Raw genomic sequence first — 12,421 nt, 5'->3', positions numbered from 1 at the left:
ATTCCTGCTCTCTGGAAACTGATCCTTTCAGAGCTGATCCTATAGGCTCTCTAGGCCTCAATTTCCCCTTTGTGCGTGTGTGGGGCAGGGGTCTCCTTCTAGTAACAAGGAAGAGGGAGAGAAAGAGAAGGGAGTGGCTCCCTTCCCCACCCCCACCCTCGGGGCTAAGGTCCCAGCCGGGTCTTCAGGGAAGCCCACCTCCCGCCAAGCAAGGTCCCACGGGCAGAAATGGGGCTCGGCCCCTTTAAATCCCGCGCGGGAACGCCCGGGGCCGGGCCGCACCGGTCCTGGATCTGCAGCTGGGAATTGCCGGTCTCCGCGTGTCCTCCCGGCGCTTCCCCTCGCTGTACCCCACCTCGCGGTGCCCCCAGCCCCGCGTGCAGGCTCCTTGCGCCAGGGCTTGAGGGCGCCGCGGCCGTGGGGAGAATGAGCCGCATCTATCACGACAGCGCCCTCCGGAGCAAGGCGGTTCAGAGCGCTCGGCTGCCCGGGGCCTGGGACCCCGCCGCCCACCAGGGGTAGGCTCCGCCCGCGTCTCCCCACCGCTTCCCGGGCCCGGTCTCCGTTGGCTCCCGAGGCTCAGCTTTGAATCCGGGCTCCCTGGTTGGCAGGGGGAGGGGGTGCGCTAGCGGGGTCGGGTGCGGGTGGGAGGAAGGGCGGGGCTCGCCAAAGACCTCCCTGGCCTCCAGACCGCTTCTCCCTGCGCTCCCCTCGGAGCGCACCCCCTTGAGACACTGATCGGCGTGAAGCTCACCGAGGGTCGGTTCCGACTCCCAAGCAGGGCTCAAAAGGCGGTGCTTACTTCACGTCAGCCTTTGTCTCAACCCCACCCCGGTGACTCTAAGCTTCACCCCGCTGCCTTGCCTCCAGGCTTTTGCACAGGCTGCACCTCCCTCCGGAAGGGACAGTGTCCTGCTGGACGGCAACAGCGGGTGGGAGTTGGCTTGGCAGGGCCGCGGGAGGGGCAGGGCCTGTCTGGAGGGCGTGTTAGATCCGGAGGGCCAGGCCCTGCCATCACGGACGCCGAGGTCATGAGAACGAATGGACGATTCCATTTGCAATTACAAACACTAAAGAATGAAGGGCGCAAGGGGCGGGGGGCGGTAGGGGCAAGTAAAGTCCAGGAAGTTTTCACTTTTCATCCCCATTCCTTCAGCTGCCCCCACCCCCTCCCATTTCCGTGGTTCCAGAAAAGAAAGTTCCCAGGTTCTGCTTTTATGAAAACTAGAATTGGGAAGCAGGGGTCCAGTTCCTCTCAGTGAGGGACCCTGCGATCTTGGGCTCGTCATGAAACTTCTGAGTCTGGGTTTCTCCACTTCTAAAGTGGATACGAATGAGAACAGGAATATGAAAGTGCTTTAAAACAGGTACAAAGGGAAGATACTTTATAGCAGCTTAGAGCCCGCCCCCCCCCCCCACCAAAATTTGGGGAACAAAAAAAAAAAAAACACCGGTCAGAATGGCCATCATCAAAAAATCTACAAACAATAAATGCTGGAGAGGGTGTGGAGAAAAGGGAACCCTCTTGCACTGTTGGTGGGAATGTAAATTGATACAGCCACTATGGAGAACAGTAAGGAGGTTCCTTGAAAAACTAAAAAAGAATTACCATATGACCCAGCAATCCCACTACTGGGCATATACCCGGAGAAAACCATAATTCTAAAAGAGTCATGGGGCTTCCCTGGTGGCGCAGTGGTTAAGAATCCACCTGCCAATGCAGGGGACACAGGTTTGAGCCCTGGTCCGGGAAGATCCCACATGCCGCGGAGCAACTAAGCCGGTGCGCCACAGCTACTGAGCCTGTGCTCTAGAGCCTCCGAGCCACAACTACTGAGCCCGCGTGCCACAACTACTGAAGCCCGCACACCTAGAGCCCATGCTCTGCAACAAGAGAAGCCACCACAATGAGAAGCTGGCGTACCACAACAAAGAGTAGCCCCTGCCCCCTGCAACTAGAGAAAGCCTGCATGTAGCAACAAAGACCCAACACAGCCAAAAATAAATAAATTAAAAAAATAATTTTTAAAAAAGAGTCATGTACCACAATGTTCATTGTAGCACTATTTACAATAGCCAGGTCATGGAAGCAACCTAAGTGTCCATCAACAGATGAATGGATAAAGAAGATGTGGCACATATATACAATGGAATATTACTCAGCCATAAAAAGAAACGAAATTGAGTTATTTGTAGTGAGGTGGATGGACCCAGAGTCTGTCATACAGAGTGAAGTAAGTCAGAAAGAGAAAAACAAATACTGTATGCTAACACATATATATGGACCCCCCCCCCCAAAAAAAAGGTTCTGATGAACCTAGGGGCAGGACAGGAATAAAGACACAGATGTAGAGAATGGACTTGAGGACACGGGGAGGGGGAAGGGTAAGCTGGGACAAAGTGAGAGAGTAGCATTGACATAAATACACTACCAAATGTATAACAGATAGCTAGTGGGAAGCAGCTGGATAGCACAGGGAGATCAGCTTCGTGCTTTGAGACCACCTAGAGGCGTGAGATAAGGAGGGTGGGAGGGAGACGCAAGAGGGAGGGGATATGGGGATATATGTATGCACATAGCTGATTCACTTTGTTATACAGCAGGAACACAACGTTGTAAAGCAATTATACTCCAATAAAGATATTAAAAAAAAAGTAAAGTCCTTTATATTTAGTAAACACTTAATAGTTTACAAAGCGCCTTCATATTCATGATCATATGTTATTGTCATAGAAGCAGAGTGAGGTGGCTATTACTCTCCCATTTGGTGGATAAGAAGACTGAGACTCTGGTTACAGTAACCCCCTGCAGGAGGGGCCATAGCTCAGTCTTGCAGCCTGTCAATGTTCCTTCCTACCCTCCGGATGGTGCCCCAGCCTTTGGGACCCTCAGAGAAGTGGGGGCCCAGTGTGGGAGCCCAGAGAAAGGGGCTGCATCATACTGGGCCTGCCTGGGACTTGCTTCTGTCCTGGTGCAGACCCTGACCTGGGCCACTGCACTTGTGGTTCTTGCCTGAGGACTGACAGAACCAGTTGAGCCCTCATTCTCTCTCATCCTTAGGGGGAATGGCGTCCTGCTGGAAGGAGAACTGGTCGATGTATCTCGGCACAGCATCTTGGATGACCATGGCAGGAAGGTGAGGATGTTTCCCTGGGGGCACCCGCAGGGCACTGGCTTCAGGGTCCTCACCCACCAAAGCATCTCTCTGCTTGGCTCTGCCAGTGCCAAGACTTGGGGTCCAGCTCTTTCCTTGAGGGGCTCACAGGGCAGGTGGGGGGGTGTTGGTTGGGAGATTAGCAGCCAAAAGGGGCGACAGATGGAAGAGGTCAGTTAGGGCTGTGCTGGGTTTGATGGGAGGGACTGGGTTCTTGCTGAGAGGACAGACCAGGCCCTAAACCCAAGTGGTGTGTTTGGGGCCAGGACTGGGAGGGCTGAGAGCAGGAAAGGGTGAGGTGAGTGGTTCAGGACTCAGGCTGTGGGTTCTGAGTGGGCTGGAAGGCCTGCCTTCTGAAGAGGTCCTGTCACCTTCTGATGGAACAAATTTAGAGTGTTGGGAAGCTTGCTGGGTAGGCAGGATGAGTGGCTCTTTATTCTGGGGCTAAAGGTCCAACTCCTGTCCTCTGGCCTTGGTGGTTCCCACTGCCTCCGGACCTGATGGACAAGGTCAGAGTGAAGTTATCTGCCTAAGTGGGTGCAAGGTCAACAGTGACCTTCCCCTTTAGGGGTACCAGCTCTGTAGCTGGGAGGTCGAAGTCGTGTGTACTTTGAATTGTTTAAAATTGAATTACTTTAAATGCACTGTTGGAGTTTGCTGTTAGAAGGTGCCTTGAAGTGACTGCATTTGCAGAGTGGTGAATATCTTAGCATGGGTTTAGCATCTTTTTTTTTTCTTTTCTTTTTGGCTGAACTGCGAGGCTTGAAGGATCTTTTTTTTTTTTTAAAGATAATTTTGGGGGTAGGAGTTTATTAATTAATTAATTTATTTTTGTTGTGTTGGGTCTTCGTTTCTGTGTGAGGGCTTTTCTCCAGTTGCTGCTAGCGGGGCCACTCTTCATCGCGGTGCGCGGGCCTCTCACTGTCACGGCCTCTCTTGTTGCGGAGCACAGGCTCCAGACGCGCAGGCTCAGTAGTTGTGGCTCACAGGCCCAGTTGCTCCGCGGCATGTGGGATCCTCCCAGACCAGGGCTTGAACCCGTGTCCCCTGCATGGGCAGGCGGATTCTCAACCACTGTGCCACCAGGGAAGCCCTTGAAGGATCTTAATTCCCTGACCAGGGATTGAACCCTGGCTCCCTGCTGTAGAAGCGCGGAGTCCTAACCATGGGACTGCCAGGGAATTCCCTTGCACATCTTTTAATATCACCGTGTGGCTGGGTGTTTTGGAATGTTGGATTTTTATAAAGCAGGTCACTGGTGTGGACCTGGACCTCCACGTGTGTAGGGGTGTGAGAGCGTTGAGGTGGGAGGGGGGTTGCTGAGTTCTGGGCCTTTGTTTCCAACCTGAGTGTCAAGTCCACGTTGCCCGGGGCTTCGGTTCCCATGTCCATGCCCTTCTCCTCTTGTTCTCTCAGCCTCCTGGGGTTATGCCCTTTATCACCTGCCCATCTCAGATGTCCATGGACACACCTGGCATTCTCCATTCTGTACTAGCCAGTGTTTCTTTCCTGAGTTTCTTCCCCCCCCCCAAATAACCCCACCCAGATGTGCTGACCACCTTATCTCCTTGATCTATAGAACCCAGTTCATTAAATCCCTTCTTGAGGCAGGCCAGAGGCCTGGGGCTACACACAGCTGTTTTTTCACCCACACCCCATGTGAACAGCCTCCGGCTCAGCACTAGTTTCAGGTCAAGAGATGCTTTGCTGCACCCTCTCCTCCTTAGCATGCAGGTCAGCAGGCTGAGCACAGCAGTCTGGAGCCCTAGCCAGCCTGCCCAGGAGAGCCCAGCAGTAACTGAGTGGAGCTGGCCTGCCTCGGCTATCCTCCACAGGCAGGGTGTTCAGCCCCTCTCCAAACTTGCCTTCTCCAGCTCCTTCTTTCCTAATGATAGTGCACTAGACGCCCCCGACCACCAGCCTGCAAACCTCCACTGTCTCCCCTCCCCCCTCCCCCAGGTGAGTAATGCCTAGTCCTGCAGGCCTCCTACCTTGACCATTTTCCCCTCCCCTCCCTTCCTCTTTCCATGTCTGCTCACCTCACATGGGCCCTCAGGAACTCAGCCTGTCCCAACTAAACCTTGCACCCCTTCTCCTGCCTCCTGGCTGCACCCAGCGCCCATTCCTGCCCTGCTGCCAGCTTGTCTCCTGAAAGACACCTCTCAGGGTCTCGCCGCTGTCCAAAAACCTTTCAGGATTCCTTCTAGTCTACCACATAAAATGCAAACTCCAAATGCCAACTCAAGGCTGATCCCCACTTGCTTCCCCAGCCTGGACTCCCATGAGACCTCTCAGGGTCCTGCATTGCTCAAACATCCACACAGGACCTTGACTTTTATTTTATGTACTTGTCCAGGCTCTTAATATTCTTCCTACACCCTGGTCCCACAGTTGCAGGTTTCTCCCCACTCTGAGACCTTGCCTTCTCTGTTTCTCCCAGGAAGTGGTTTCCTTTTCTTTAATCTCCTGTTTTGTGTGTGTGTGTGTGTGTGTGTGTTTTATTATAATATTTATTTATTTAAATTTTTATTGATGTATAGTTGATCTACAGTGTCGTCAGCCTCCTGTTTTGATTAGGACAGCTGGCGAAGAGCATTTACAGCACATTTCATGCTTTATACTGTGCTTGCTCCCTGAACCCTTACAACGTGCCTGAAAGTAGACAGCACGTTGTCTCCAGGCAACAGGGGAAACTGAGGCTAGCGGTGATTTGCTCCAGGACTCACATCTGTTGGAAGAGGCACAGTGGCTGTCCTCACTCAGAACTCCATTTCAGTGCCCTCTCCATGGCATCTTGGCTGCTTCTGCTTCTGCTTCATGGTATTTGGGCTCCTTGGTGCTCGGATTATGGTTTTCTGTATATTCTTTCTGTCTCTCACATGTGGAGGCCTTGAGGTCAGGCTCTGAGCCTGCCCTCTCATGGACGTCTAGCCGTGGTTCATTATGTGTGGCAAGTGCTCTACTAAACACATGAATGAATGAATATTGGGAGTGGAAGCCTGTGGCCAGCTTGAATATCTTTTGGAGGTGGGGTGGGATTCTGGGGTAGAGAGTGAGGTTGGGGGGGCTGCAACCGGAGCACGTGGGAAGTCTGTGTTGTGTTGGAGGCTGAAGGAAATGAAGCAGCCCCTCACTGTCTCTCTGCTTGGCCCCAGGAGCGCTACTATGTGCTGTATATCCGGCCTAGTCACATCCATTGCCGTAAGTTCGACCCCAAGGGAAATGAAATCGAGCCCAACTTCAGCGCCACCAGGAAGGTGAACACAGGCTTCCTCATGTCATCCTATAGTAGGTACCCTTCACCCTTTCTCCCTCAGAGCCTTCATACACTGTGGTCTTCCTTTGTCTCCAGAGGTCTCTTGGTCCCTAGAAAGTGTCTTCTCAGCATGGTCGGCCTTGAAGCCCACGTTTGGCCTGAGGGGCCCCTGGCTGGACTCTTCCTGCCCTCCATTCACTCAGAGGATCCCCGGTACCCTACCTCAGTGCTGAGAACCTGGGTGCCTTCCCAGCTCCTGCCATCTCCTGCAGTCTGGCAGAATCGTCCATGAACCTGCCTTAGTGCAGAGCCCAGGCCAGGTGGCCTCCATTTTCTTGCCAAAATTCTCACTAGGTTCTTGGGCCCTTTGTGATTTTATTCCTCTTCCCAATTTTGGCTAGAGAAGGACCTCCTTGCTGTCTGCCCTGTGTGAGAAGGTTTGAGGTTGAGTGGGTACTCATCATCCCTCTGTCATTTTATCCATTCATGCTTTCAGTTGCTCATTGAGTATCTGAACATTTAATGAGAATCCACCATGTGCCAGACCCTGAGCTGCATGCTGAGGGTTCAGGGACGAGCAAGACTCGGACTTGTACACAAGCCGTTCTCAGGCTGGTAGAGGAGATGGACAGGCCATGACTGGAGCCCTAGCGGGGACTCTGAGCCCAGGCAGGCGGCGGTTGGGGGAGGTGCCCTGGAGGAGGGAATGCCAGTACTGGATCCTGAAAGACAAGCAGGTATCAGCAGGGTGCCAGGGCTTGGAAGGGTGTTTCAGAGAGGGGTCAGGGTACCAAGGGCATTCTGGGAACTGAGGGCTCCCGCAGGTGAAGAGCAGCCCTGCAGAGAGGGCACTCAGTCGAGGGTGCAGGGGAGCTCTGCATGAGTGGTTTTAAGTTAGGTGAGTGATATGATTAGATTTGCTCTTTTTTAAAATAAATTTATTTATTTTTGGCTGCGTTGGGTCTTCGTTGCTGCATGCGGGCTTTCTCTAGTCGCAGTGAGCGGGGGCTACTCTTCGTTGTGGTGCGCGGGCTTCTTATTGCAGTGGCTTCTCTTGTTGCGGAGCACAGGCTCTAGGCACTCGGGCTTCAGTAGGCACGCAGGCTCAGTTGCTCCGCGGCATGTGGGATCTTCCCGGACCAGAGCTCGAACCCGTGTCCCCTGCATCGGCAGGCGGATTCTTAACCACTGCACCACCACGGAAGTCCAGATTTGCTTTTTAAAATCCCTGGGGAAGTGAAGAGACTGGAGACCAGGAGGCTGTTAGGAGGCCATGATGGCATCTAGGAGGGAGATAAGAGGCCCAGGATTAAGGACTGGTCAGTGAGGATGGAGAGACTGGGCAGACTCAAGATAGAGGAGGGACTATGGCTTCGGTGTTTGTTTGGATATGGGGGGAGTCAGGGATGACCCCAGGATTTGGGCTCAGGTGCCAGGTTTGGGGGATGGAGGTGCAAGAGGAGGAGGTTTGGGGAGAAGATATCTGTTTGGGACACATGGTATTAGCCATGTGGTGGTGCTTCCAGGTAGAGGTAGATGTGCACTAGGGACTTGGTACAGTTCTAGAACCCAGGAAGAGGGCTGGGCTGGCAGCAGGTATTTTGGAGTCATCACACACGGGTCGTATTGAAGCTGTGCCAGTGGACAGAGTCAGCCAGGAAGTTGTCCTGGGGAACAGCAACAACGGGGGCAGACAGGGAAGGATCCTTGTAAGGAGCAGGGGAGGGAATGCTGGCGGGGTCTGAGCAGGGCGGGGCAGGTGTGTGTCTCTGAAGCCCAACGAAGCCCAGGGGTGAGGAGTAGCAATGGGGTCAGGCGGTGCCCAAGGCCCAGTTAAGTCAGGACGGCGGAGCATCCAGTGGCTTCACAGTGACATGCTCCCCAGTGACTGGTGGGGGGTGAACAGTGTCTAGAGTAGTGGGTGCCAGAGCCGGAATGCAGGAAGGTGCTAAGGAAAGATCCAAAAGAAGAGAAGGAGAGGCAAGTCCTGGAGGAGGTGGGAGGGGGTGGGGTCTGGGGCCCAGATGAGCTGGCCTGAGGCAGGAGGGGAGACACCTCGTCCTTTGAGACAGATGGGAAGGAGGAGAGGTTTCTTGCGGTTCTAGGTAACTGGACAGGTAGGTGGTGGCCCCACCTCTGGCTTCTGTTATCTTGCGAAGTAGGAGATGAAGTGGCTTGTCTGGGGGACAGTGGGCAGGGTGAGGGTTGAGGAGAAAGTTCTCTGTGTGAGCAAGGTGTCTAGGGAATCCCAGAAGGCGTCCCGGACAGAGCTTGGCAGAGGTTTTACACCACAAATGGAGCATGGTCTGGTGTTCGGGACCCGCGGCCGCCTTGGTATCAGTGTGGGGAAGGCAGCCAGTGGACGGCACTGGGGTTGCCATACTCTCAACGCTGCAAGTTCTCACTTCTTAGTCTGGGACTGGGACTCCCCCCTCCATGCTGCCCCCCGCCCTGGGATTAGCAGATTTGGGACTTTCAGGGTAGGCGGGTGACAGGCTGTTGGAACCTTCCCTGAGCCTCTGCGCTCTGCCCGAGCCAGAATGAGCAGGCCAGTAGAGAGTATGAGGACCACCAAAGTTTGCTGCTGGTTCCAGCAGACCCCACCCCAGCCAGGGAGTCCCTGAGAGCCCAGAGAGAACACTGCCTGGTCACTGGGGTCTCAGTGGGAAGGCAGAATTGTGTGAAGGGCTTGAATCCTGCCTCCTCCACTGACTAGCTCTGTAACCTTGGGCAAATTACTTAACCTGTCTAAGCCTTAATTTTCTCATCTGTGAATAGGGATAGTAAAAACATTGACACTTGCTGAGTGCCAGGCCCCATGCTAAGTGCTTTACGTGCATTCGATATTTCTTTCACATGTCACATCAGTCCCATCAGGTAGGTACCTCTTTTATCCTTATTTGTCAGGCACAGAGAGAGGTTAAGTAACTTGCCTGTGGTCACATAGCATGTAAGCAGATTTGCACCAGCTAGCCTGGCTCCAGAGCCCATAGCCATAACTCCTCTGTGATGCGTTCCTTGAGTACTGGCAGGATGGGAACTCAGAGCCCCTACCTTCAGGTGGTTGTGAGCGTGTACAACACTGAGGCCTCACCTGGCTCCTAAAAAGCCCTCCTAGAGTGCTTGCTATTACAATGGTAATGACTATCTCGTGCTGTGTGCCTGCAGAGGTGGAAGCCAAGGGGAACACCGACAGACTCACGCCTGAGGCGCTGAAGGGGCTGGTGAACAAGCCAGAGCTGCTTGCACTGACGGAGAGCCTCACCCCCGACCAGACAGTGGCATTCTGGATGCCTGAGTCGGAGATGGAGGCCGCGGAGCTCGAGCTGGGGGCTGGGGTACGGCTGAAAACTCGAGGCGACGGCCCCTTCCTGGGTGAGCAGTGTAGCCCTCACTGTGGCCTGATGCTCCTATATGGCCTGTGGGGGCTCCTGGCCTCCTGTCTGAGGCTTACCCACCCCTCCTGCTTCGAGTTCATGGAGCAGGCCACATCTGGCCTCCCCGTGGACAAGACCCCTTGAGATTTATTCCTGAGTCCCTGGGCAAGTGCTTTGGGGCCAATAGCCTGAACACTTTGGATCCTGGGGTGCTGCTCAATCCCGTGGTTCCTGTGGGTGACCTCTCCTATCCATTGCCTTGGGGGTCCCATCCAGCACACTCAGGCCTAGGGGACCCCAGCAGAATGCACCAGCCCCCACTATGTTTCTGCCACATGGAGAGAGGCCTTCAACTTCTCCTTTCAGATTCATTAGCCAAACTCGAGGCTGGAACAGTGACCAAGTGTAATTTCGCTGGTGATGGGAAGATGGGGGCATCCTGGACAGACAATATCATGGCCCAAAAGTCTTCAGAGGGGGCTGCAGTGGAGACCCGAGAGCAGGGGGACGGCACCGAGGACGAGGAGTGGGTAGGTCCAGGGAGATAACCGTGGACCTGGAGTTGGTGTGGATCTCCTGGCAGGAGTTTTGTATGCACTGGTTGTGGTTGGGTGTAGGACAGCAGCATAAACTTTACTCCCCAGCTTTGGTGGAATTCCTGAGAGTGTGTTAGCATCAGGAAAATTCCCTCAAGGTATGAAGGGACCTTTCTTTTTGGTGGGTCTGAACTGTGCCAATCAACAAGAGAGCCCCAAAGATTTATAAAAGCAAGGGATGGAAAGAAGGGAGCGCAGAGGGGAACCAAGGAGACTTAATTCCATTAAGGCTCCAAACATTTCTACTTCAAGTGAATACATTAGCCATGTTGAGCAGCTGAATGAGCATTTTTCCCCCCTTTGTTCTGGGCTCCCTGCCCAGAGTGGCTGGAAAATGGCTGACCTGGTCCTTAATAGTTATTTTGGCCCAAAGTTCAGCCTCCTAGTTGATCCTCAGCCTACTCACGGTTGATTTGGTATTTTGAGGTATATTTCACCTGGAGATTTGAATTGGTGTCAAAAGGCCCCAGATTGAACGTTTAAAACAAAGTCTCAGAAAAATGGGCTCTTTATCTAGGTGATGAAGATGATGATATTTGCCAGAGAAAGCAGGGGCAGATAGAGGGAGTGGATTCCCTTTTGTCTTAATAGAGTGAGTCTTGGACTAAAAAACAATTGGAGTTGCCAGGCTGGCTCCCTGGGCCAACACTAATGAGATGAGGCCAAGGCAGGTAGCCGCGGGCCCTACTGGTACCACTCATTCGAACCCTTGTTTGTCTGATGACAGTAGAAGACTTTTACGAAATGTGCTCTCTTCATGTCTCTTTACTTTACCTCTAGGACGACTGAGGTCAGTGAGAGATGGGGTGCCTCCGGAGCCCACTGTTGAGCATTTCTTCCATCAACTTTCACTCTGGAGCTCGAGAGAGCAGGTCCGCCAAGCCTTGCCTGGTTCTTCCCTACAGCCACTGTGGAATACCCTTTGAACAAGCTCTGCTAAAATCAAATGCAAGACCCTGACGTTAGACGTGGGGCCCCAGCCTGTGGCTCATGGAGGGTCCCTTCCTGGATGTGAGTCTAGCCTTCCTAGACATTTTCATGGTGGCCCTCACCCTGAGTGGCAGCCTTGTTTCTGGAGGCAGGCAGGGGGCAAGTCCCCCAGGGCAGTCAGAAGAACTGGACTTGGTTTTGGTGCAGAACTGGTGGGGAATCCCCCATCTGCATGTAGAGTGGCTCAGAGGGGAAGTTAGCGGGGCCTCCTTCTTCTGTCCTTGTTGTATTTCCTGCTTTCCTTCTGCAATTGCCCTCCTCCCCAGCACTCTGTGCCATAGCCTCTGCCCTCCTGCTCAGGCCTCCTTGTCCCCTGTGCCCTTTTCAGTCCCCAGAGCTGCCAGTTCTTTATTCCTCCTCTGGTTCTCTGCCACCCTGGGGGTTCCTGTCTCCTGACCTCCTTTGGCGGCTTTCCTGGGAATGCTCTTTTCAGGGAGGCTGAGAGCGTTCACAGGTGTGGCCAGCTGGTCTCCAACTCTCTGACTCATTCTGCCAGGCCACATTTTGGACAACACCTTTTTTCTTGTGTTGTACCTTGAGAACTTTTTACGAATGAGTAAATCTTCAGGAAGGATTCCTCTACACTGACTGTGTTATTATTAGGTATAAACTGAGCAACCTCCCTATAAGAAGAAAGCCGTATCTTTTTGGTCATGAACAGTGCCTTTCTGGGTAGTATGCCCACACCCACATCTATGAAGAGATCTGGAGTTGAAATCTACACGTCCTAAGAATGGGTAGGGACTTGGTGGAATGTGGATCCTGCTTCTCTCAGGGAAAAGAGGGGTGGTGGTAAACTAACAATTATGGAGTCCCCTAATGTGTCAAACACAGCACTAGATGCTTTCCGTGATGATAATTATAGTCTCTGACTGTTGAGTGCCTCTTGGTTCTATTACTTGTGCCAAGCACTTCCAGTATCTTACTTAATTGTCACAACAATCCCAAGAGGCACATGTGATTATTATCTCCATTTTTTTTCATATGGTTTTCATGGTTGAGGTCCCAGCGTTTATTATCAGGGTTCAAACTTTCATTTGCATTCCT

The 12,421-nt window shown here is 53.1% G+C and overlaps 1 protein-coding gene across 1 annotated transcript; it reads left to right on the top strand.

The window, feature by feature from the left end:
• Positions 1-371: 371 nt before the first annotated feature.
• ARPIN (actin related protein 2/3 complex inhibitor) lies at positions 372-11,945 on the top strand. Its single transcript, XM_007470529.1, has 6 exons — positions 372-518; positions 3,062-3,137; positions 6,311-6,443; positions 9,580-9,786; positions 10,155-10,318; positions 11,165-11,945. The coding sequence occupies exons 1-6, from the start codon at positions 427-429 to the stop codon at positions 11,171-11,173; spliced, it is 681 nt and encodes a 226-aa protein (XP_007470591.1). The 5' UTR covers positions 372-426; the 3' UTR covers positions 11,174-11,945.
• The last annotated feature ends 476 nt before the right edge of the window (positions 11,946-12,421 follow it).

The sequence above is a fragment of the Lipotes vexillifer genome, unplaced genomic scaffold (genome assembly GCF_000442215.2).
Source record: "Lipotes vexillifer unplaced genomic scaffold, Lipotes_vexillifer_v1.1 scaffold412, whole genome shotgun sequence".
Classification (NCBI taxonomy): Eukaryota; Metazoa; Chordata; class Mammalia; order Artiodactyla; family Lipotidae; genus Lipotes; species Lipotes vexillifer.
Note: the sequence above shows the minus strand (reverse complement) of the source record. Positions and strands in the feature narration are given on the sequence as shown.